This window comes from Vanacampus margaritifer, chromosome 7 (assembly GCF_051991255.1).
Source record: "Vanacampus margaritifer isolate UIUO_Vmar chromosome 7, RoL_Vmar_1.0, whole genome shotgun sequence".
Classification (NCBI taxonomy): Eukaryota; Metazoa; Chordata; class Actinopteri; order Syngnathiformes; family Syngnathidae; genus Vanacampus; species Vanacampus margaritifer.
Window position 1 is genome coordinate 3,612,399 of NC_135438.1, and position 25,811 is coordinate 3,638,209.

The 25,811-nt window shown below is 42.1% G+C and overlaps 2 protein-coding genes across 3 annotated transcripts in view; both read left to right on the forward strand.

Annotated features, from left to right (window-relative positions):
- The first annotated feature begins 681 nt into the window (after positions 1-681).
- fgg (fibrinogen gamma chain) lies at positions 682-5,523 on the forward strand. Its single transcript, XM_077569947.1, has 9 exons — positions 682-843; positions 1,727-1,795; positions 1,873-2,059; positions 2,650-2,734; positions 3,267-3,397; positions 3,673-3,806; positions 4,569-4,753; positions 4,953-5,230; positions 5,322-5,523. Exons 1-9 carry the CDS (start codon positions 784-786, stop codon positions 5,498-5,500), a joined length of 1,308 nt encoding a protein of 435 aa, XP_077426073.1. The 5' UTR covers positions 682-783; the 3' UTR covers positions 5,501-5,523.
- A 668-nt stretch (positions 5,524-6,191) lies between these two features.
- Positions 6,192-25,811, forward strand: part of dchs2 (dachsous cadherin-related 2) — a 31,462-nt gene continuing 11,842 nt past the window's right edge. Inside the window, exons 1-12 of one of the 2 annotated variants that reach the window (XM_077570753.1) lie at positions 6,192-6,311; positions 10,909-11,727; positions 14,293-14,487; positions 15,259-15,490; positions 15,862-16,098; positions 17,794-18,223; positions 18,793-19,379; positions 20,900-21,087; positions 21,801-21,900; positions 21,990-22,159; positions 23,156-23,972; positions 24,247-24,486. In XM_077570753.1, the coding sequence (XP_077426879.1) occupies positions 10,924-11,727; positions 14,293-14,487; positions 15,259-15,490; positions 15,862-16,098; positions 17,794-18,223; positions 18,793-19,379; positions 20,900-21,087; positions 21,801-21,900; positions 21,990-22,159; positions 23,156-23,972; positions 24,247-24,486 (4,000 nt within the window). In that variant the 5' untranslated portion in view covers positions 6,192-6,311; positions 10,909-10,923. Of the gene's footprint in view, positions 6,312-7,738; positions 9,767-10,908; positions 11,728-14,292; positions 14,488-15,258; positions 15,491-15,861; positions 16,099-17,793; positions 18,224-18,792; positions 19,380-20,899; positions 21,088-21,800; positions 21,901-21,989; positions 22,160-23,155; positions 23,973-24,246; positions 24,487-25,811 lie in introns of those variants that run through there. The other variant, XM_077570752.1, reaches the window with a different exon arrangement.

A 25,811-nucleotide genomic window follows, 5' to 3' on the forward strand; every position in this document is an offset into this window, starting at 1 on the left:
TTAGGATGGAAAGCAATTATAGTATCAATTTGACACTATTTTTGTGTGGTAGATCTCATGAGATTCCAGTCCGTTGAATCCACCGTCTTTGCTGACTTGTGGTGTAACTCCCACTTGTGGTTTCACCTCACACTGCAATCAAAATACACACTGAGTCCACACAGTGTCCTTATTTGAAAAAAAATCTTGATGAAGCTACTCAAACATAAATAGGGCGCTCAATAAAATATCTTAAATTAAAACAATAATGTCACCATCATAAAACCTTAGTCAACTGGGATGGGCAATTTTTCAAAAACATTTTGACTACCGGTATATTGATTGAAATTGTTTTTTTTTTTTGCTGTGGAAAAAATTGCAATGTTATGGCGTTTCTTGAGAAAAATATATTTATTGCACAACTCAAGAACTCCACAGCTCCTACAATTTTTTTTACTTCCACAGGTATGTCAACTTATGGCGTTACTGTGTGTAGACTATCTGTAAATTATAATATTATAGAGATTTTTACCATTAAAAGAACACAATTAAAAAATTTATTTTGGGGTCTTCAGAAGAACAACAAACAAACAAATGGTCTCACGTACTGAACACTTTTGTACAGAACATCAACACAGCAAAATCTGGGAAGTGATCCGAGTGGACGTTTGAGTCATGATCAGTGCGTGTGTGGGTTGTTGACGTTTGAACCTCTTGTCAAACACCCCACGCAGGACCTTGTCCCCGATAAATATGCGCTGGCAGTGAGTGGAAGAGCTTCACACTCAAAGAACAGGACACAAAATGGCTTCATCATTGGTGGCCCACGCCGGGCTCTTGCTGCTTTTCTCCATGGCGTCCGCCGTAAGTCCAAGAAATACAACTGGCCTTTTTAAGAAATACGCCTTTCGTCAAAACTAAACAAAACCTCACAACTAGATTTGGAAGAAATTTGGGATATTTCTTAACCCCAAAAAAATTTCGGGAAAAAAAAAAAGGCTTTAATTTTGTTCATTGTAATTTTCATCTCTTGAAAAAAATTTTTTTTTCGTTAAAAGCCCCCCAGCAATTTTCTTTCAAAAGAGGTTGTTTTCTCAAAAAAAAAACTCACAGAAGCTTATGACGCTTTAAAATTGTCTCTTTTGTAAGATAATTTTTGTCTTTGTAAAAAAAATTATTCTAACAACTTTTTTCTCATATATATTTTTTGTATTCTGTACTATTAATTTGTGCTTTTTTTTTTGTCTTATAAATAGTACATCTACTCTTGAAAAAGTAAGTGAAGTATGATTTTATTATTGTAGGATGACTTTTTTTTCTTACGTTTTCATCTTAAAGAAGTACAAGATTTCAGGAACATTTAATTTTAAAAAGTCTTCCTCTAAGAAAAATTATCTAGGAGAAAATATATATTTTAAAAGAACATGGACATTTGTAAATAACACTTTTTTCAGGGGAGAAAAAAGGCTTCTATGAAAAATACAATTCCTCCTAAACTCAAAATTATTATTATTTTTTTTTTTTACAAGAATTCCATGCATGACGTTTTCTCCTAAAAAAAATTGGGGATAAAAACATAATTTTCCCGTATATTCAAAAAAAAAACTTTTGCTTGCAACAATATGACATTATGAAGCTCGAACCTGAGAAAAATGGTGACAATAACCATAGAGAACAGCAAATGGAACTTGAAAGTGCTTGACTTCCTCCAACTCCCTTAAAAGTCACTCTTTGTTGTTTTCCTCAGCAAATCCGCGGCGACAACATCGCCATCAGAAACGACGACAGAATGACGTGCCACCCCAACGACGGCTTTGTGAGTACGCGCTCAAAGCCGCCCTGCGGCTCTCGAGCCGTCCTCACCGTCGCCAATCTGCTGGGTCGCCATTGCAGGGCAAGTACTGTCCCACCACGTGCGGCGTGGCCGACTACATGCAAAAGTACACGTCCCGGGCCCACGACGATCTGGACCATCTGCAAAAAGAGCTGGAGAACATCGCCAACCTGACGCAGGGAGCGGAAGAACGGGTCAGCTACATGAAAGACAGCATCCAAACGGTCCAGAAGAACATCCAGCCCGGTAAATCGCTCGTCTTACTGTCAAACTAAACAAACGGGATTACGGATTCGCTATTTAAAACAACTACTTAGCATTCGGGTAGCCGTTGCTAACAAACAATGGGAAACTCCGTAGACACTCAGGCTAACAATTAGCATCAACGTTTTGTTACACTTTAAGCGACGGATATCTAAACACTAACAGTCCAGAACAATAGTCAGGATTTGTGTTTTTTTTAATTGAGAAGCACAAAGAGACGCTTTTGTTTACATTTCATGTTAAGTCAGATTCTTGTAGCTAGTTGTTGATGCTAAATAACTCTTTTCTTCATTGCTGATCAACCACATTTGATGTTTTGGCAGAAACAAGGACGACACTATCATCTGCATTATAGTTGGCCATTAATGCCCTAACAACAACTGGGGCGGCTATTTACACTGAGAACAGTAGTGGCCCTAAAATAGATCCCTGTATCCTAGCGTGATGATGTTTCACACCACATCATGATCTGTCAGGGTACCGTATACATTCTGGGTGGACTAGTGATCATTTTCCGAAATCAACAACAGCCAGATCACAAATTAAATGTCCCATTGCACATGTCTTTGTAGACGTCTACTTCCAAAAGTCGTCCAATATGCTGAATGACGTGATCCGCTTTGAGAGGACCATCATTGAACATGAGAGGCAAATGTTGTAAGTTGCAGAAACCTTGCTTTTATCTTTGTTTCCTTGCTACGCCAAACATTTTCACAAGTCAGATGGAATAAGGTGTGTAGTGAGTGTGTAATATTTATAGCAATAGTTTGTTTTTGTTTTAAACCATTTTTTGGTACAAATATATTTTTCCTACATTTTTCAGCTTGGGTCAAAGTGCAACATAGCACTTAGGTCCTCCTCTTTCCCCAAATTTTGCCACTGATTATTATATCATATTTGAACTTTGTTGCAGCGCTTATGTTTAACAAAACAGTTTTTTTCATTTTAAAAACTTGCTCTAATTTGTGATTCTTCTTTCTTCCATTATAACTCGATTCCACCTGTAGCATGGCGCTAATGCTAACAAGACCATAGAAACAAATTGAAAAATGATGAAATGTTTTCCCAACATTTTCACTGAGGCCAAAGTGCAACGTTATTCCTTGCTCTGAAATAACACCGGCATGGATTATTCTCAGAACATTTGAACCTGGCACCACCTTATCGTGTTTTCACATCACTGCCACAGCGAACTGCAGGATGTCGTCTCCGCCAATGAGAGGAGAATGGCCGACTTGAAGACGCTCTCCATTCAGCTGCAGAAGACGTGCAGCGAGCCCTGTAAGGATAGCGTTGAGATTCAGGACACCACAGGAACAGGTACAAACCACCCCCCCCCCCCCAAAAAAAAAGAGGGATTAAATGACCTTTAGATTGTTTCCCAACTTGTGTCCCTTTCAGTGTTTAGTTAGAGGCAGCAAAAATCAATATGCTAGCGACATCAGCGGAGGGTAAACAGATGAAATTTGTCACAAGCTTTGAAGTAGCAAGAACATACTGTAGTTAATAATAAATAAATAAATAAACAATCCAATTCAAAGTATACTAATGCTATCTTAAGGTACAATTTTATTTAATTTTTTCCCCCCCATTAGATTGCCAGGATATCGCCAACAAAGGTGCCACCGTCAGCGGTATTTACTACGTCAAACCGGCCCAAGCTACCCAGCAGTTCCTGGTCTACTGCGAGATTGACAGCTTTGGGCGTGGCTTCACAGTCATCCAGAGGGTCCGTATCTTCCCAAACTGTACTGCTTGCTTTGAAACGTACCACACAAATGTAAATGTGCTGAAAAAAACTGAATGGCACACGCTGGATATTTTGGAACTATATTGTCAATTGGCGGATTTTTGGAAATGGCACTACACTCTAAAAACCAAATTGGGTCAAAAATGGACCGACCCAACTTTTTGAGTTATTAGGCAAATAAAATTAATACAATTGTTAAAGGAAAGTAATTTTTTAAATATTCCACAAAGCAAACTTTTTTTGGCTTGTTTTTTGGGTTATTCATTTGACCCAACTTTTGGGGGTTAGTTAAATAACCCAACTGAATTTGGTCAAAAATGAACTCACACAACTTTTTGAGTCATTTAATCCAAAACGTTGGGTCAAATTTTTTATTTTTTTTTTGTGGGTTATTTATTTGACCGAACTTTTGGGGTAAACTGAATAACCCAATTGAATTGGGTGAAAAATGAACCAACCCGACTTTTGGAATTATTTAACCCAGAAAGTTGGATCAAATTAAATTAATAACCCATAAAGCAGCCCAATTCTTGGGTTATTTTGTGGGTTACTCATTTGACGCAACTTTTTGGGTTAATTGAATAACCCAAAAAGTTGAGTTGGTCCCTTTTTGACCCAATTTGGGTTATTTTTTACCCAACTGTTATTAGAGTGTACTTCCATCCAAGGGTAACCGGTGTTTCAGCGGTGGTATTCGCATCTGAGAAATTCCCAAATGAGCATCTTTTATCGCACCCGTAGAGGCGGGATGGTAGCGTGGACTTCCACAAGGACTGGATCCAGTATAAGGAGGGCTTCGGCTACCTCTCCCACGACGACACCACTGAGTTCTGGCTCGGCAACGAGAAGATGCACTTGCTGTCCGTGAGCAGCACCATCCCAATGGTGCTCCGGATAGAGCTGGTTGATTGGGAGGGCAACAAAAGGTAAGCCAAGCGGTTTCAAATATTCATATATTATTATTTTTTTTTTATATTCTTATTTTGTATTATTGATTTAATTATTATTTAATATTATATTATTTAATATTATATTATTTAATATTATATTATTTAATATTATATTATTTATATTTTTTATTTAAATGTATTATTATTTTTCTTATTATTATTCAAATCTCTCCAGGCACGCCGACTACGCCATGTTCCGGGTGGCGCCGGAGGTCGACATGTACCGCCTGACCTACGGCTACTACTTCGGCGGCGACGCCGGCGACGCCTTCAACGGCTTCGACTTCGGCGACGACCCCAGCGACAAGTTCTTCACGTCGCACAACGGCATGCAGTTCAGCACCTTTGACAAGGACAACGACAAGTACGACGGCAACTGCGCCATGCAGGACGGCTCGGGCTGGTGGATGAACCGCTGCCATGCCGCCCATTTAAACGGCAAATACTACCAGGGTGGGTGTGGCCTTCTCACGACCCCAGAGGTCACAAAAGTATGTTTTCTAAATCCAAGCGCGATGTGGCGTCTGCGTTTGTCTTTCTACAGGTGGGACATACAGCGAAAAGGACACCGGCGAGTTCGGCTACGACAACGGCATCATCTGGGTGACGTGGCACAACCGCTGGTACTCAATGAAGGAGACCACCATGAAGATCATCCCCGTCACGCGCATCGCGGCAGGCGGCGGACAGCAGGCGGGTGCCAAGCAGTTTGGAGTGGTTTAGAAAATAAACTCATCATAAAAGAACGCTCTTCTTGTTGTTGGTTATTGTTTGGAGCTCTGAATAAAGTTTTTTTTTTTTTGCCCCCATGTTTGAACGGGTGAAATCATTTGTCCATCCTTAGTTGGATGCCGGGCCCCGCCGCCAGCACCCACTTTACACGCCACTGGTTCCAAGAACAGAAGTGAGTTGAGTGTCATTCAGAAGACACTGAGTTTGTTGATGTTACAAATTGTACTTAATGTGTTTGTTTAAAAACTAAAAAAAACTAAACAGTCTGTACTATCCTACTTCATATACTGGCAAATAGCTTTTTGGGCAGCTCTTGATTTGGTCAACCATTAACTGACAACCATGAGTTAGTACATCGAGTACACCAAACTTTGAACTTATGACTCACAAATTTAAAATAAATAAATAAATACCAGAAATAATTAACTAGTTTTTAACAGGTTTTGTGATAACCAATTGCTCAATTGATTATATATATATATATATATTTTTTTTTTTTTTAAATCTTTGTATTATTTTATTTCTTGTAACGTGTATGTTCTGTTTTTTTGAACAGCGCTTTTGTACAGCTGTTGAAAAAAAAGTTGAGTTGAGTAAATGAATACAAATTAAATGCAGCTCCACCCCTTACCTATAGATGGCGCCAAGACAAATTGAGACCTGTTCATTGCTCACGTTTACTTCCGGCGGGGATGGGTGGACAGTTTAAGATTTTCAACTAAAATGCTTCTTTTCCATAAAAAGAGGCTAGATTATTCATCAGGAATATTTTTGTGGAACATTTATCGTCGCGACGACTGAGGTAAGACAAACCTTTTTAATGTTTTTCGACGTGCGACAACAGCAACTCACTAAGAAGCCGTTTAAGGAGGCGTGTACGAGAACGAGCCGGTGGGGGTGACTACGTCATGCGGAACAAGTGACGTAGTATGTATGGTCTCGTGTAATGAGAGAACAAAACAGCCAAACTGTGTTTATCTCAGTGTTGAACTTTAAGGTGGCACCAAACACACGTTTTTTGCCCCCAAATCAAGCTTGAAACTAAAATGTACACAAATGTTAAAAAAAAAAAAAGAGAAAGAAAAAATGACCAGGACATGTAGGCAGCATTTGTAGACACTAGTTTATACACATTATCAGCAAAAAAAAAAAAAAAAAGAAGTTGATTAAGTGTTGAGTTATGCTTTAAAGACAGTTCCAGTGATAAAGTACAAATTTTCCGAGAAAATTAAGGCGTAATTACTGGAAAGTTATGATTCTCTAAAACTGCTAAAAATGCAGCAATTTCTGGTCAACATTTAAAGATTTTAGATGAGTCAATTCCTCCCTATTAACTTTCCACACACAGTTTTATCTCGTTCCTTTTCAACTGGCCACTAAGGTTTCCCAATGCAGCTCTCTGCTGCCCCTGTGTGGACACAAAAGGTCCTTTCTTTGGGCATTTGGGCTTCACAATCTGACGAATGCTATTTTGGCATCCTTGTGTGAGAAGCTAACTGCAATCTCTTGCATGGAGATGTTATCACCTATCGTGGCAGCTCGTGAGATTCTCAGTTTGGCAAACAGGGACGGACGTCATTTAGGTTTACCTCTCATTCAGATCACAAATGAAACACTCCCATAAACAGATTTTTAATTTTTTCCCACTTGCACACTTTCGCCCCACATTTTTTACATTTGGAGGGTTAACTTTAATATGGGTAAATTTTTAATTACAATATAAGAAAGAAAGGATTGACTTTAACTCATTCACTGCCATTGACGCCTATAAACGTCAAAAATTCATTTGAACTATTTCTATTAGTTTAACATTTTTTTCCACTTTTGTTAACAAGAGTATGAAAACCTAGACCTTTTTTTAATAATCTTTTTTTTTGAGGGGGGGGGGGTTGTTAAAAATTATGGGCGTCAGGCAATTAAATTTTTTAATCATAATTAATCGCATGACTTCAATAGTTAACTCACGATTAATCACAAATTAAATTTATAATATTTTTTTCTAGGTTTTCATGCTCTTGTTAACAGAAGTGGGGGAAAAAATTAAACCAATAGAAACAGTTTAAATGAATTTGTGACGTCTATAGCCGTCAATGGCAGTGAATGAGTTAAAATGGGTCCATTTGACCTAAAACCTAATAAGAAGGTAAACTTTAAAATGTAAACCCACAACACAGGAGTTGACTTATATGGGGGGTCAAATCTCTTCCAGCGTGTGTTACAGTGTGTCTCTTTGTGTCTTCATGGACGCCCTCAGCGCACCGTGACGTCTGATGGCAGCATAATCTGCCGGCCTGATTAGCGGTGTGGTCATGGCAGCAGGCAGCACAGATGGGGCCACGCAGTCAGTCGGGGTCGGGGTGCGTACGTTGAGGAGTTCGTCCCGAAGATGTGCGCAGACATGTCAACTGGAAACCTTTGTTTTTTTTCTTACCTAATCCAGGGGTGTTCAAACTCAATTTTGTAGCGGCCGGCGGCATACACTAAAATTACTACTGGACTTGTCGTTTGGCTGCATTGTATGACTTACTTTCTACCGAATGGCAATGGCGGGAGAAGTGAAGAAGAAGAAATGATTTTTTTCTCTCTCATTTCCTTGTTTTCCACCAATTATATATCGTTCGGTAAGACGCACCTGAGAATCGTCATTGTTTGTTTCCACTTTCTGCTCCATGATTGATTGATGATTGTGTTATTGTTTAGTACTGGAGCAGATCTTTTCTCGTGTGATCTTATCATTGTTTTCTTTTGGCAAATTCTATGAATATTCGATAGTGACAGCACTACTTTTAACGCTATGGATACGTTTTAGCGTGTTAAATTATAGCTGAAGAATTTCAACATGGCACTTTCATCTCAAGCAGTCAAAATTAATCGATTAATCGACAAGTAATAGATTATCAAATTAATCGACAACATTTTAATAATCGAGTAATCGTTTAGAGCCATTTTTTTTATTTAAAATGGTCCAAATCCTATGATTTCAGCATATTTATAGGAGTTGTTCACCGATTTCTGTAGTCCTTCATGTAAGATGATTGTTTATCTTGCGTTTAATCCAAATAAGACATTTGCAAACATCTGTTTTTACTTTGGAAAACAATGGCTGAACCATAATTTAACAACATCATAACACAGTACAACATCAATCACCCCCCCCCCCCCCATTTTTTTAATCACTATACAAATATGAAGTATGATTAGTCGATTAATCGATTGAATAATCAGTAGATTAATCGATTCTAAAAAATATTCGATAGTGACAGCACTACTTACATCCCAGTACTTTTCTGTGTGCGGCCGTTGGAAAAAACTAATTTGGACACCCCTGATCTAATCAGAATTTTTTTTTAAGCGATGTATCACCAAAGTACGTCCACGCTGCTGATTCTGGCGTTCTTGTGTGCCCCCTCGTGGGCAGAAGTCTGCAACCTAACACTGTACATCCCGGAGGGGCTCCCCGCTCACACCGTGGTCGGCGACCTGGCAACCGGTCTGAGCGGGCCGACGGTCGGCTTCTTCATCTCAGAAAGCCGCGACTCGCACGTGTTCCGCGATCTGGAGATCGACCCGGACACGGGCATCATCTCCACAACGACAGTTCTTGACCGAGAGACCCGTGGGAGTTATGAATTTGTGGCGGCCACCCTAGCGGGGGAGGTGGTCCGAGTTTGTATCAACGTGGTGGACGTCAACGACCATTCGCCGGCGTTCCCCTCTAAGGAAGTGGACCTGAGGGTGTCGGAGTTGAGCCCGCCTGGTAGCCGCTTCCTCCTCCAAGGAGCTCGTGACCAGGACGAGGGGGAGTTTGGCACCCAGGGATACCGGATCCGAGAACCCGATATGGGGGAGCTCTTCCGGCTGGAGCAACGCGGTGCTTCCGAAAACCACCTTAGTCTGGATCTGGTTCTGGACAGGAGAGTGGACAGAGAAGCTCGGGACTTTTACACTCTGACCGTAGAGGCCTTCGACGGCGGCATCCCCGCTCAGATCGGGAGGCTGCGGGTTAACATCCGGGTCCTGGATGAGAACGACAACCCGCCCGTGTTCAACCACAGCAAGTACGACACGTCCGTGCCGGAAAATGCTCCGGTGGGGTCATCCGTGTGCCGGGTTCACGCCACGGACCAGGACCAGGGCGAGAACGCCAGGGTCAGCTACGAGATCAACCGGCGACAGAGCGACGGCGACGATTTCTTCACCGTTGACGAGATCACCGGAGTGGTTTTTCTCAACAAGACTCTGGATTTTGAAGCACAGGTGGAGTACGCAAAAGTAGACTACAGTACACAGACACCTTGCTCTTACTCTTCCATGACTTTAAGATTTAATTTAATCGACATCAGCTGCTTCTTCACAGCACTCACTTTGTTAGGACCCATGGTTGGAAAAAAGACATTTTGCAAAATACCTCAACATAAAAAAAATGGGAAACACAAGAAAAGAACACAACAGGGTAACCATTGAACTGACGGTGGCCTCAATTTAGTGGCGTATCGTCTGAAGCAAAAAAATAATAATCGAATGAGACACAGGTTGTAATATGAAAAACCAGCAAGTTGGGGCTCAGTCAAGACACATTCATACATACTATTTAAGATACCCATCTAGTAGGGCTGGGTAAAAAAAAAATTAAAAAAAATCGAATGATCAATATCGAATCGATTTTCCTTTTTGAGCCTGATATTGATCCTCAACAGGGTATCTGGACTCTCCCTTAGAGATAGGGTGAGAAGCTTGGTCATCCGGGTGGGACTCAGTGTCGAGCCGCTACTCTTCCGCATTGGAAGGAACCAGTTGAGGTGGCTCGGGCATCTGGTTCGGATGCCTCCTGGACGCCTCCCTGGAGAGGTGTTCCGGGCATGTCCCACCGGCGGGAGGCCCCGGGGGGGACTCAGTGTCGAGCCACTACTCCTCCACGTTGGGAGGAACCAGTTGAGGTGGCTCGGGCAACTGGTTCGGATGCCTCCTGGACGCCTCCCTGGAGAGGTGTTCCGGGCATGTCCCACCGGCGGGAAGCCCCGGGGGGGTCTCAGTGTCGATCCACTACTCCTCCGGAGACGACCCAAGACATGCTGGAGAGACTACGTCTCTCGGCTGGCCTGGGAACGCCTTGGGATCCCGTCGGAGGAGCTGGCTGATGTGGCTGGGGAGAGGGAAGTCTGGGCTTCCTTGCTAAAGCTGCTGGCCCCGCGACCCGACTCGGATTACCGGTAGATGATCCGAGCCCGGATAATTATTGACTCACAACGAAATGTCTCCAGATACTGTTGTTGCAGGAAAAGTTTTTCCACTAATAGCAGACAATCATTTCTGCTACAAATGAGCGATCAGGGGAATTTTGGAATGTTGAATCGCAAAAAAATGTGGCATTCACTCTGTATTCATATTGTACGTTACAGGCTTTCCACAAGCTGATGGTCACAGCCAGAGACAACGGAGCCCAGCCAGAGTCCAGCAGCACCCTGGTGGTTGTGAAGGTGCAGAACGTCAACGACAACAGTCCCACCATCAGCGTGCTCTTCCTCAGCGAGAACGGAGATGCGCTGGTCTCCGAGGCCGCCGGAATCGGAGACTATGTGGCCCGGATTTCCGTGTCAGACCCGGATGGCCAAGGAGAGACCGTGTCGGCCCGGCTGGAGGGCGGCGACGGGAAGTTCGCCCTTAAGCAGACGGACGACTTTCTCTATGCGTTGTTTGTCTGCGCCCAACTCGACAGGGAAGAGAAGGATCTTTACCAGTTGAAGATCCACGCTTCGGATTTCGGGAGCCCCCCTCTGAGCAGTGAGACCGGTCTTCTCGTGAAGGTGGCCGACGCCAATGATTGCGCGCCGGTTTTTGAGAAGGACACGTTTGTGGTTCGGATCTCCGAGGATGCCCCGAAGGGGACTTCAGTCATCCAGATGGAGGCCCAGGACTCGGACCAAGGAGTCAACGGTGACATCACCTACTCAGTCCTCAAATCCGACTGGGACTGCCCGGTCAGCGTGGATACGGAGTCTGGCCTGGTCTTCACAACCGGAGACCTGGACTGGGAGAAGCAGCCCGAGGTGTGTTTGTTCCTGGTGGTGGCAGAAGATGGAGGACTAGCGGCCTTGTCGTCCAGTGCCACCGTCAGCCTGGTGCTGGAAGACGTCAACGACAACCAGCCGGTCTTCCAGCAGAGACTCTACAACGCCAGCGTGATGGAACACAGCACCGCGGGAACCTGTTTTTTACAAGTACGTACTAGAAGGTCGACGCCCACTAGGCACTCGGCACGTTCCGATATTGAGGTCCATGTTTGCAAAATGTGTACAAGGTGGTCTTGGCTGCTTATGAAATGTGATGCGAGGTTTGTTGAAGATTCTCAAATGTGTTTGAGGCGTGGGAAACATTCTTCAACCAATGTTAGGGCTTCGGTCTTAATTGTTTTCAGTGTTATGAAGTTCATTGAGGACAAGATTGTCGGTATCAGATTTCCAGTCCGCATTTTCTTATGTTGTACCAAAAAATGTACATGAAGTTCATTGAGGGCAGAATTTTTGTTTTTTTTACGATTGTTTTTAACGATTATGCCAATGCATATTTCAAGGTTAGCAATGATGACTAAATTGGCTTTGGGGTTTATGAGAATATTTAAGCGAGATTTGTTGAAGACTCGGTTTTCTTTGAGGTTTAAAATAAAAACTAACAATGCTACGTTCACGGACTTATAAATTGTCTTTGTGTACGAAAATAAGTACCTTAAGTTTAAGTTTCTGTAAGTTACGTTCGACAAGAACTAAATTGTCTATGGTGTTACCAAGACGCGTGCGCCAAGACCATTGAGAACTAAATTGGTGGCATTTTTAATGAAAATGTGTACGTTAGGTTTGGTGACAAATTCTATTCAGCCTGTACGAAAACAGGAACGTTAGCTTTACTGAGAATTGAGTTTGTGGTCTTTGATGTTTACAAAAGAGAGTTTTCATGTGCTTGCTTGAGCTGTCATTCAGTCCCACAATGCAACGTCACTGGGAGTTTTTTTCTCACAAAGGCGCCAGTGTTGCTTCACAACATAACAGAGGCTGGTACCAAGAGATAGCTGACGGAATGAGGAGCCTAATAAAAGCTTCAAAAAGACGTCATCTTTTTAATTGATCAAAGTTGACACATTGTTTACTATAGAAATAAAAACACAATTGGTAAATGGCACTTGATTTATATTGCACTTTTCCAGCTTACAAGGAACTCAAAGCGCTTTACATTCGACTACTCATAACGCAGCATCAGGAGCAACTCAAGGAGACTTCGACATGGCCACAATGGCATAGGATTGAACCCATAACCTCTGGGTTGGGAGACAACCACTCTACCACTGAGCCACCCCCAATTGCATGTGAAAGTAACAAAACGTACCTAACTAACTTTTACTTACCGTTATTTATTTACTTTTTTGTACTTTTTTTTTTTTTTGCTTCTAGATGAACGCCTTGTTTTAAAAACAGTGGGTGACATGCAAGAATGCCATCATCATCATCATTCGTAATTACGCATAAGAATACAATTATCGTGAATGAATTAGGAGCAGTTTGTAATGTAAAATGTATTTATTATGTGGCAAACATGAAAAATATGTTATCTACTATAAAATTAAACTATATCATGTAAGTTAGGGCTAAGTACTAACTGTACTATAATATTTTAAGTTACTGTATACAGTAGGCTATACAATAACTTGGCTAAAGTTGTTTAGACCTGAAAAATAACCGGGGGGGGGGGGGGGGGGGGGCTTCATAGACACTGAGATAATCTCTTATTCAGGTTCACTACATTATCCTAACCTAGCTAGTTTAGGTCTATAAATTGCTAACGTTAGGATAACATTACATTTCATAACGTTAGCCTAGCCTAAGCGCACAGTTTAACTACAATGTATTGGCGACAAAATCCTCCTCTGTACAGTACAGTCAGTCATATTGCTGCCAGTAGTTTAAAACAATGATTTATTTGGAAACGACTTTAAACTTACCTGTGAATGATGTTTTCGTAGTATGTACAGTATGTTGTTTGGATACAAAAAAAAACGTCACTCACTGGAAAGACGTTTATTTATTTCCGCCTCGCTCACATTTACTATCATTGCGCAGGAGACGGAGTGACCTGTCAATCACCTGGGGTGGCATTGGCATCGCACGTGTTAGCATTAAAGTCCTCGGCATGACCCGCCCAACTCATTCTCTGATTGGCGCATCGGTCCTCGTGTCTTTAAATTAACCAATAGGGCAGCGAGTGCCAGTTAGATTGAGCAGAGGGTGGGCCATGGCTGAATGGTCAATGGTGCGCAAAAACTGCGCATCAAGGAGGATTCTGAAGTGTGTAGACGCAAAATTGAGGATTTAGAAGCAGGTAGACGCAAACATGACGAAAAAATAAGTGGGAGTACGCCGGCGTAGTTCATGGACTACAAGACTGGTCTTGTCTGGCTATCTTTGCTTAATGAATACATTGTCAAACCAAAATGTTTATGAAAACAGACATGAGGTTTATGAGGACTAAATTGTTTCCATTGCTTAGGAAAGTTTGTCAGTTTTCATTTAGAACGAAATTGTCGTATATATAAAATATGCGTTAAGTTGATTGAAAACAAAATTGTGGCTTATGTTTCCGGGACCGTGAGTATTTGATGTTAAAACACATGTGAGCTTCACTGAAGACTGAAATGCCTTTGATGTTTACAAAAACACATACGTTCCATTTCGTCTAAAATGTTTTAGGAAACTCGACACCAAACTAGTAGCATTTCCTGTATATTTTTTTTGTAGGTTGTGGCCAACGACGCGGACGGTCCAGAGTTTAATGTCCTGGTCTATTCCCTGCCTGATGACTTTGAGGAGTCGAACCAGAACCAGAACCTGTTCTACATTAATTCACGGACTGGAGAGCTGTGCGTCTCCAGGGACATCGATAGAGACGCCGGACAGACTGTCCATGACATCCTGGTCAGAGCAGAGGATACGGTCTGTATGCTAATACATACATTAACAAAGACTTAAAGCTTGTCTTTGATGTTAGGATCATTACGATTCTGAACTTTTCTTTGATCTTAACAAATATTTGTACATAAGATCAATTGAAAACGATTTTTTTTAATGTTTACATTTTTTTTCAGCTAGGTCAAAGACTTAAAGATCTGTGATATTTAAAAAATGCATATTTAGGGCCATTGATGTTTGCAGGAATGATTATATTTGGTACATCAAAGACTCTTAATTTGCTTTGGAGATTAAAAGAATTAATCATAAGGTACATCAAAGACTGTGCCTTTGATATTTCAAAGAATCTGCACCAATAGTTCATCAAAGACTGGATTGTCTTTGATATTTTTTTTTATTACGTACATCATGTTTAAAAAATGTGTATTTTGAGCCATTCAAAGTCTCTAGTCCTTATAAAAAGACATACTTAGGGTTCATTAAAGATTAAATTGTCTTTGATGTTTATAAAATGGTGTACATTACCTATGTAAAATAATTTGGGTTGTCTTTGATGATTCAAAGAACCCACAGGAATGCTTTATGGAAAACGATTTTAGAAAAACGTAAACAAAGACTGAAGATTAAAATGTCCTTGAAGTTAAGAAAAATGCATCAAAGACAAATTTTCTTTGGTTTTTGCAAATGAGTGACCAAGGTACATCAAATTAAATTGTCTTTGGATGTTTGGTAAAATAAGTAGCTTCTTAATTAAGCTGTTATATCATTGTTAATTTCCTGTTCTTGGCTTGCTAGGGGGGCCTCCACGCGCACACGTACGTGCACGTGGAGATCCAAGACCTCAACGACAATGCGCCGGTGTTCAACCCCGAGCACTACGCCACCAGCATCAGCAGTCACGCGCCGCCCGGCACAGAAATCCTGGGAGTGGTGGCCAGCGACGCCGACGCCGGTCACTTTGGCCACGTCACCTATCACATCCTGCCCGGCGACCTGTCTGCTCTGTTTGCCATCGATGAACAAACAGGTAATCAAAACTGCGGGATAAACCTGACGATTTAGCAGAGATGGCAAATCCAGGTCCAGAAAGTAAAAACCCTGTCACAGTTTGGCTTTAGCCCCAGGTGCTAGCTAGCACGCTCTCTAGCTAGCTCGCCGGGTGCCCGGTTAGCTGCCAGGGAGTTAGCTTGCTAGCACAAGGGGCTAAAGGCAAACTGTGGCAGGGTTTTTACTTTCTGGACCTTGATTTTGACACCTCTGTGACTTAGTGTGCGTAAGGCAGATTTGCGTCCGGATTTGTATTGATTTTTTTTTTTTAGCATAGCTGGAGCAGTAGTAAAGGTTAGTCAAAACATTATAATGACGTAATATTATAAACGGATCTATATTTTCTACCAGGAATGCTGTACCTCGCGTCGTCTTTGACCCACCTGGGCGCCGGTAGCATCAAGTTGGGCATTGCGGCACAGGACGGCAGGGGCATGTCATCGGTCCGACCGGCCGAGGTGACTGTGGATATCTTGACGAGTGTCCACGCTCCAGCTGTGTTCCAGACATCTCGCTACGCCTTCAGCGTGCCAGAGGACGCCCCGCCGGGCACCAGCGTGGGCACCGTGCGGGCCACAAACCCATCGGGTACGTTTTCTCGCCCGACTGAATTCAAAGGGGTCTTCACATGTGCTCATTTTGTAAATATTAGAGACAATGGAGAGATTTTGACGTACCTAATGTAGACTTGTACATTTTTGTAAACATACAAGACAACTACATTTCTAACAAACTCTTAGTAACTAACCTAAGTATTTTTGTAAACTTAAGACATTTTGGATTTAGATGAACTTTGTACACATTTTTCTGAACATCAAAGACAATTATTCAGTTTTTTTTATAAACAATTAAGGACATGAACAGTCTGACCTACCTCACGTGTGCGTATTTGTAATCCTATTGAAATCCTGGCATACATTTTTCCAAGCATCATAGACATAATGAGTCTTGTCATGTATAATTTTGGTAAACATCAAAGACAGTGTGGACTGTAAAAAACCTTTGTCTTATTCCAAAGGCAATGGAGTCTTTAACATGACGTGCACATTTTCGTGATCATCAAAGGCAAAGCAGTCATTGGAATCCCGACAGGCTTTTCTAAACATCAAAGATAATGAGTCTTTGATGTATCATTTTGGTAAATATCAATGTCCGTGTGGTCCTAAACAAATGTTTGTTTTTCTCAACATTAAAAGGTAATAAAGTCTTTGACATACCTAATGTATGCGTTTTTGTAATGATCAAAGGCAACAGAGGCGATGAAATCGCGACATGTTTAACATCAAAGACAATCATCAGTCTTTGATGTATCATTTTAGTAAACATCAAAGACAGCATGGCCTTCAACAAACCCCTATGCATGTGTTTTTTCCAAACAGTTTGTTTAGTCTGGCGTACCTAATATCCGTCTTTTCATAATCATCAAGGGCAAAATACGTGTTTGTAAACATCAGACAATAAAGTCTTTGATGATCATTCTATCCTACATGCATGTATGTTCTTTAAAAAGTGCCATTGTGTCTTCCAGGCGTGAAGAAGGCAAAATGAAGGCTGCCCTTTAATCTCTAATCCCCTTTAAGTAGATAGGTGACCAACAAATTTGTGTGATCTTGTGTATGTGTGTGTGTGTGTGTGTGAGATAAAAGGACAAACCTGGCAGTGTGTGAAGCTTAACGACAGCAGAGCAGTCACGTGAGGCCACCTCATTAATTAATGGATTAATGCCTTAAAGCTTAAATCAGAAACAAGTTTAGTCCTAGGCGTCATTAAGGTAGTCTTATAAGTGTGTGATGCGACAAACACTTAATTCAAGGGGTTAATACCATTGTAATTACTTGTTTGCTTCGAGAGGAAACCTTTGTTGGTGTCAGGTTCAGCCAACCTAGAACGTTTATTAAACAACATATATGAGAAGGAAAACATGAGATTTAAATTATTTTTACTCGCGAGGAGAACAGACGGAGAGAGTACCCAGATTACAGTCTCTTTTCCGCTCTGGACACACTTCGCCGCTCCCTGTCTTTTTATTGGATTTTCACTAGTTACATAGCAATTGCTGTTCTAAAGGGGAGGGGCACACAACAGCAACCTCAAAGCAGTCACGGATACAAATCATCGTGCAGATAATAATGTAGACATGTTTATTCTTTGTGTCAGTTATCGTGATTTTTATTATTTTTTCTACATTGCCAATATTATGAGCCATGAAAGGTCCAAAATCCTCCAAGCCCGTCCACACGCTAGGGGGCGTCCCACTGTAATAAATCACGTTGTTCTTCACAGACTCAGCAGAATCTGTATCCTACCGCATCTCCTCCGGCGACCCGCAGGGTCTATTCACCGTGGATGCCAAGTCGGGCCTGATCAGCACAGTGAAACCTCTGGACCACGAGACTCTACCGTACGCCCTGCTCTTCCTGCAAGCCTACGCACAATCCTCCCCGGTCTACGGCGGAACGCGGGTCAACGTCACGGTGGCTGACGTTAACGACGCGCCGCCCGTATTCCTCAAAGTCCGGGATGATGCGTTTGTTTCGGAAAACACCACGCCGGGCACCACGGTGTACATCGCCCACGCCCACGACGATGACAGTGGGGTTAATGGGCGCGTGACCTATCACTTGAGAGGTCGCTACGCTGGGGTCTTCGCGGTGGACACAAACCTCGGAACAGTGACGCTCAACCAAAGCCTGAAAGCAGATAATTCGGAAAGGTATGACTTACCAAAATTACCGTTTGTGTTAAAAACTGTAACTTTAAAAAGAAAAGTCTGACGTGGCACAAGATGGCCCATGCTAATAAAGTAGTAAATAGTGTCAAGGGAATTTTAGGTGGCGGAACCTTTGGCCTGAAATTTTTAGTAACTTTCTTTTTTGGAAAGAGCAGTATCATACGGAAGAGGATTAGGGCCAGTGAAGAGAAAGAAAAAAGTTTGGCAGGATTCTCACTTTATTCTCAGAATTCTCCCTATTCTGACTTTAATCTCAGAATTCAGACTTTAATCTCAGAGTTCTGACTTTAAAAAGTCAGAATTTTGAATATAAAGTCAGAATTCTGACTTTAAAGTGAGAGTTAATTCTCACGATCACAATTCTTACGTCTTACTTTAAAATCAGAATTCTCACTTTAAAGTCAGAATTCTGAAAATAAAGTTAGATCAATCTCACTGTCACAATTCTGACTTTAAAATCAGAATCCTACCCAGCTTTTTTTTCTCTCTTCACTCGCCCTAATCCTCTTCCGTACTATCATCACTTTTCACCCCCCCCTTTTTTTTAAAAGTCCAATTCTATTGGAAATCCTGGCCGAAGACGGCGGGGATCCCCCGCGCAGCGCCACCCTGACGCTAACCGTGAATGTGGACCGGGCCGCTCAAGGCGACGGCCTGGCCTTCGAGACGCTGGTCTACCAGGTGGAGATCGGCGAGAGCTACCACAGGGACTCCAGGGTGATCCAGGTGAGGGCCCACCACATCCACGGGGCCTCCTCCAAAACCGCAGCCCTGGTTTACTCCCTGGACGAGGAAGCGGGCTTGCCTCCATTTCCGTTTCGGATCCATCCCGGAAGCGGTTGGTTGTACCTCTCTGACGATCTGGACTACGAGCGGGAATCGGCCTATCGCTTCCGAGTGGTCGCTACGTCGGACGAGGCCAACGCTACGGCGGCGGTGGTGGTTCTGGTGCTGGACGTCAATGACAACTCGCCGCTTTTCAGCAGGCCCACGTTCTACTTGGTCCTGCCAGAGGGGCCGTCGCCTCAGGGTCTAGTGGGACAGGTCATGGCCGCCGACCGGGACTCTGGCAAAAACGCTCGGCTGTCGTACATCCTGCTCTCGGATGGGAAGTTCTTCCGCATCAATGCTGAAACGGGTGAAGCTGCAACCTACTCCTACTACCTTTTACTTACCAACCTACACAATATAACTACCCGCTTATGGTGATAGACCGATAAGGTTTTTACAAGGCCAAAACCGATTATTAGTAATCAAGGAGGCTGATAACCGATATTTCAAGCCAAAATTAATTTGTAGTAAAAGAGAAAATATTAGCGTAATTTTTTTTAATGACTTTTCTTTAATTTTAAACATGTAAAAAATTTACAGCTTTCTTTGAAAATTATACCAAAATTGCAGGGAGCTTCCAGGGTCATCTATTTGTTAAGCTAAATTAAAAAAATAAGCAAATTAATAGTAAATAGTAGTAGTAAAAAAAAGAAAAAGAAAAAGTGTAGGGGGTTCCCAGTTTCAGCATAATTTTTTTATAAAGTGAAAATTTAAATAAATCCATAAAGGAAAAGTTCCCTGTATCTCACTGAGCAACAAATCCATGCAAATGTAGCTAATTTGGGGTTTTCGTCCGGGTTCGTAAAAGGTTTCTCCGCAGACGGTGAAAAATTGTCTGAATATGTTTGAAATGTCTTTGCGAAAAGTAAAAACTTTCTGTGAACATCTTACAAATCCTAATGAAAACCCTAAATTATATCGGCCTCCAGATTCGTAAAAATATTTATTTATTTATTAATTGTCAAAATGCCAAATATCTGCGCCAATAATCAGTCTATCCCTACCCATTTACTTACTACCGACCTAACAATCGACCTACACCAAGCTAGTCACTACGTTTCCTTACTGCCTACTTACTCTAAATATTGACTTACAAGTACCTACACAACTTCATAACAGGGGTTCAACCACTTCAGGTTTTCATAGTTGACTCTGAGGTGGTGACGGTTCAGAGAAACACTAGTTGATTGTTTTCTTTGGCTGTATTAGCTATTCATTTTTATATCTAAGAGGTTATTGATCAACCATTCCCGTATATCGTCTGTCTTTTCACTGTAACCGAAAAGTATTTGGTGAATTCGCCGGCTGCTAGCATGAGGCTAGCCGCATTAGCGGGTACTGTACACACTTGTGTTTTTGTTATATTTGATGATAGATTTTGATATTTTGCTGTTTTCTTTGGCTGTATTAGCCATTATTTTTTATATCCAAGAGGTTATTGATCAACCATTCCCGTATGTAGCCGAAAAGTATTTGGCAAATTCGCTGGCTGCTAGCATGAGGCTAGCCGCTCGTCAGTTAGCATTAGCGGGTACTGTACACACTTGTGTTTTTGTTATATTTGATGATAGAATTTGATATTTTGCAAGTGACCATGCTATGGGTCTCATTTTTGTGAATTATTGCCACACACTTGAGGCTAGTTGCTAAAACACATTATTGGCGAATAATCGACCTCGTCGTCATTGCAGAGTGGTTGGACCCCTACTTCATACTACACTTAACTAACTTCCTTAATGCTCCCTAATCTACAACTTATTGACCCATCTAAAGAGCAACTATCATTTTGTGTGTTTATATGGCACATCTTCAATCTGCCTTGCGCAGGCGAGATTGTCAACTGGGTGGAGTTGGATAGGGAGCAGCACAGCCAACACACACTGCATGTAATGGTTGCCGACCAAGGCAGCCCGCGACGCAACGCCACCGCCACTGTCCACATCCTGGTCACTGACGTCAACGACAACGCGCCGCAGTTCACGCACCTGCCGGCTAGCAAGGAGCGCAATGTCCAGGTGAGCGTTATGTGTGTGTGTGTGAATGGGCAGACATTTTTTTACATTAAGGTAAAGAGTCAAATTCCCCCAAAAAATAATAAAGGGGGGGAAATATTGGCATCAAATTTTTTGATAAAACAATCTTTACTCTGTTGTAATTAATTTCTGACTTAAAGCATGTTTATTGAACAATTTTTGTGACTTTTCAAAATGTAGAAGTTTTTTTTTTTTAATCTTAGACAATAGACATCTTTTTAAATTTCTAACAAGATGTTCAGGGGGCTCACAAGGTTATCAGTACGTCTTAAAAAGTGAAATGGAAACTCAAAGAAATACCTCTCTATAGTTTCTACGGTAAATATTTTTTTCCTAAAATTTTAAAATACCTGAAATCTTACACTTTCACATTTCTTTGTTTTAATGTCGAACAAAAACAAATGGTTCAGAAGGTTACCAGGGTCGGAAGCATCTCTTATAAAGTTAACTGAAATTTTTAATAAATATTTCTGTGAGATTAAAATGGTTTTAAATTGACTTTATATCGGCCGTCAGATTTTAATTTCTTTTTTTCATTTAATTTTTTGTTTCTTTTTTTTTAAGACTGATACCAATATTGGGCAAAATGCCCAATATCGGCCAGGGCAATAATTAGTCTATCCCCAATTTTTCTTTTTTTACTTGCCTTCCTTTCAAGTTTGTATATTTTTATTTAGTTGTGTTTTTTTGCTCAGATATCATCCGGAATATCAACTGGATCCTTAGTGACAAACGTATTTGCCAAAGACTTGGATGCGGGTGAAAATGGAACGGTCATTTTGTCATTGTTGACTGGTAAGTCCTTTCTACTGAACCTAAGTAAGTTGTTTCTATTAAAGGTAGGCACAGGATATTTCTTTAACCTTCTTCCTTCTGTCTGTCAGTCGGAACAGAAGGTCAACATTTGAAACATTTCGAGATTGACGGTAAGAGCGGAGACATCCGGACGACGTCGCTGTTCAAGCGCAGCGCAGAAACGACTTACATCCTCCAAGTGACAGCCCGGGACGGCGGCTCGCCACCACTAGAGGACGCCGCACTCATTCGCGTGCAGGTACACTTGTGTGGCTTGACAAGACATGAATCCAATTTCCTGCAGTTGAACAAGTTTGCCACCAGATGGTAGCGTTTGACACATTTATCTCTTGTCGCATTAGCCCGGTCCAGGTAGTGTGGGTTTAGTTACCATTCGGTGACGGCATGAATGTGAGATGTACAAAAGCTACATAAATCACGATCATAATAAATATCATCATCTAAATGTGGCTATTTTTTTGCGGATCTCTTTCACATCATCTTCTACCAATTAGTGATAGACTGCTATGGTTTTTCCAGGGCCGATACCGATACAGGTTATTAGTAGTCAAGGAGGCCGATAACCGATATTTCAAGCCGATATTCATTTGCAGTAAAAGAGAAAATATTAGCATCAAAATTAGCATACAAATTTTAAACATACAGCTTTGTTTACAAATTAACAAAAAAATAACAAAACTTGCTGGGAGCCTCCAAGGTCATTAGTGTGTTAAGATGCTAAATTAAAAATTAAGCAAGTAAATAGTTCTCTAAGGTTTTCTACTCAAGTTTTCTACTGTAAATTAATTCCAAAATGTCAACATAATTTCAGAATTTTATTTAGTTATTTTTTTATTTAAAAAAATAAAAAGTGTAGGAAGTTCCCAGTATCAGCATCATCTTTTATTGAGTGGAAATTTAAATAAATTCATTAATTAAAAGTTCCCTGTATCTCACTGAGCAACAAATGCACGCGAAATTGCGAACCTGAGGTTTTCGTCAGTCTCTATGTCTCTATGTTCGAAATATTTTTGCAACAAGTAAAAACTGTTTGGGAACATCCTACAAACCCTAAATTCGCTACGTTCGCAAGCATTCACCGCCTAGTGAGATACCAGCTTTATCGGCCTTCAGATTTGAAAAAAAGGCCGATGCAGATATTTGTTAAAATGCCAAATATTGGCGCCGATAATCGGTCAATCCCTAATCTACAACCAACCAACCAATAAATCTAACAGCACATCATCCTTTCCAGGTGTATGGATCAGAGGACCAGTCCGGACAAACCTCCCCGATAGTCGTGAGACGTTTTTGGGTCCGAGAAGACGACCCGCCTGGCACTGTAATTGGTTCTGCAAACATGGTGTCCCCCAGAAAGAAAGTGAGCTACTCCATCACGAATGGCGACGGGGACTCCCGCTTCGGCGTCAACTCCCAGTCGGGCGACATCTACGTCTACCAGCCTCTGGACTTCGAAGCGACTGCCCAATATTTGCTCACTGTGCTCGCCGAGGACGACGCCGGCGGGAACGTAACAACGCATGTATTTGTGACTGTAGAGGATGTGAACGACCACCCACCGTGGTTTCCCGACAAAATGATAGTGTTCGCCTTGAGGGAGGACGCCATACTCGGGTCCCTGGCGTTTGCCTTTTGCGCCAGAGACGAGGACGGGACATACCCTAACAGCGCCCTGCGATACTCCCTCGCCTCGTCCCCGGGCTTCCCCTTCCATATGGACCCTCGGACCGGGAGATTGATGGTAGCGGCGCCGCTGGACCGGGAGGCCAGGACTGCTTATGCCTTCACCGTAACCGCCAGCGACCAAGCCGAGAGGCGGGGAGAGCGTCGGCACGCATCAGTGGCAGCGAGGGTCTTTCTGTTGGACGCCAACGATAATCGGCCCACGTTTCAGTCGGCGGATGTGGTCCAGGTGGCGGAAGATGCGGCGGAGGGGAGTCTGCTCCACCATTTTGTGGCGGTTGATGCGGACGAGAGGGAAAACGGGACGGTTTCTTATATCATTCTGGCGGGAAACCAGAGAGGGTTGTTCACTCTGGAGGAGAAAACAGGTACCGACCTACCGACTAACTACAACTCTATTAATTGAATTGAATTGAATTGGAATTAATCCTCCTAACTCGGTATGTAACGATAACGGCAATATTGTGATATATTAAAATTGCCACCATATCCTCGACATGTCACGATATTTAAAGCAACACATCTGTTAAAAAGGCGAGGTTGTATTTGTGCAGTTCTAGCATCCTCTAGTGGTCAGTTTATTATTGCAGTTTAATTTTATTCAACCCAAAACTGACTTGAGAACCTTCTTTTATCGCGCAGGCCTCTTGCGACTCTCAGCACCGCTGGACTTTGAGACGGCGCGATTCCACCGGTTGAACGTGGGCGCGGTCGACGCGGGCCTGCCTCCGCTCTCATCCAGCCACATGTTGACCATAGAGGTGGTCGACGTCAACGACCTTCCGCCCGTCTTCACTCGTGACGTCTACGTCGCCAGCGTGGCTGAAAACAGGGAACCCGGAGAGACGGTGGTCCAAGTGTCCGCCACCGATGACGATTCAGGTACTTTGAAGACCAGTTTTTGCTTGCAATCGCTGTAACGTGATCGTTCTTTGCCAATGATTCATTATGACCGGCCATGTTGCGTGCAGGGTTATTATAATTTAATGTTCATTTTAGTTCGTTTCTTATTTTGTTTTTTTAAATGTAGTTAGTTTTAATTAGTTTTCAGTGGTTCTGTTAGGGGCAGCACGGTGGCTGACTGGTTAGCACGTCCGCCTCCCAGTGCAGAGGAAGTGAGATCGAGTCCGGGCTTCGGCCTTCCTGGGTGGAGTTTGCATGTTCTCCCCGTGCTTGCGTGGGTTTTCACCGGGTACTCCGGTTTCCTCCCACATTCCAAAGACATGCATGGCAGGTTAATTGAACACTCCAAAATTGTCCCTAGGTGTGATTGTGAGAGTGGTTGTTCGTCTCTGTGTGCCCTGCGATTGGCTGGCAACCAGTTCAGGGTGTACCCCGCCTACTGCCCGAAGCCAGCTGGGATAGGCTCCAGCACCCCCCGCAACCCTTGTGAGGAAAAGCGGCTAAGAAAATGGATGGATGGATGGATGGATGGTTCTGTTAGTTTTTATTCATTTTAGTTATTTAAAAAATGCTTAGTTTTAGTTAGTTTTAGTATTAGTTTTAGTTTTAGTTTTTTAGTTTTTTTTTTCTGTGTCATTTGTGCGCCATTTTTAATAAATACCATGGTAAAATGAAAAAAGTAATGCATTTCCTACCTAGCGTTGCATCTCGGCTGAATTAAATGAAAAAGCAGGCGAGCCAAGAGGCAAGAGGCGAGGCACACGTTGACACACTTTCAAACGTCCTTATTCCGGTTAAATAAATATACTTAAAATCACATTTAAAATCAACCTCAAAGGCTCATGCATTAAATTAATTACCAAAGACTAAAACAAAGGACATTTTTGCTATGAATGTAGTTAGTTTTGTAATGTAGTTTCAGTTTTCGTTTTTTAAAAAGCCTTTCCGTTTTTATTCAATTTCGTTGACTTTTTTTTTTTTTTTTTTCGTTAACTGAAATAACTTTGTTTGCATGACGATTCCGTCCTGGAATGGACTGGCCGTTCAGAAGTCCGAAATTCCCAATGGCCACCGCCCCCATGCACGTCACATTTAATGCAATGCTCCTCACGCCAGATGTTCTTGAAAAACAATAGAAATCTGTAGTTGTACAGTATAGTTGACCTTGTATAAAGTAAAGAGTAAAAAATAGTCCATGCTACGTTCAGTCACGCACTCAAAGTGTCGTCGTGTCAAACCATTACTGCAATGCAATCATTCCTCACCAGCAGTTCATGAAAACCTTGCAAAATAGAAATAAACAA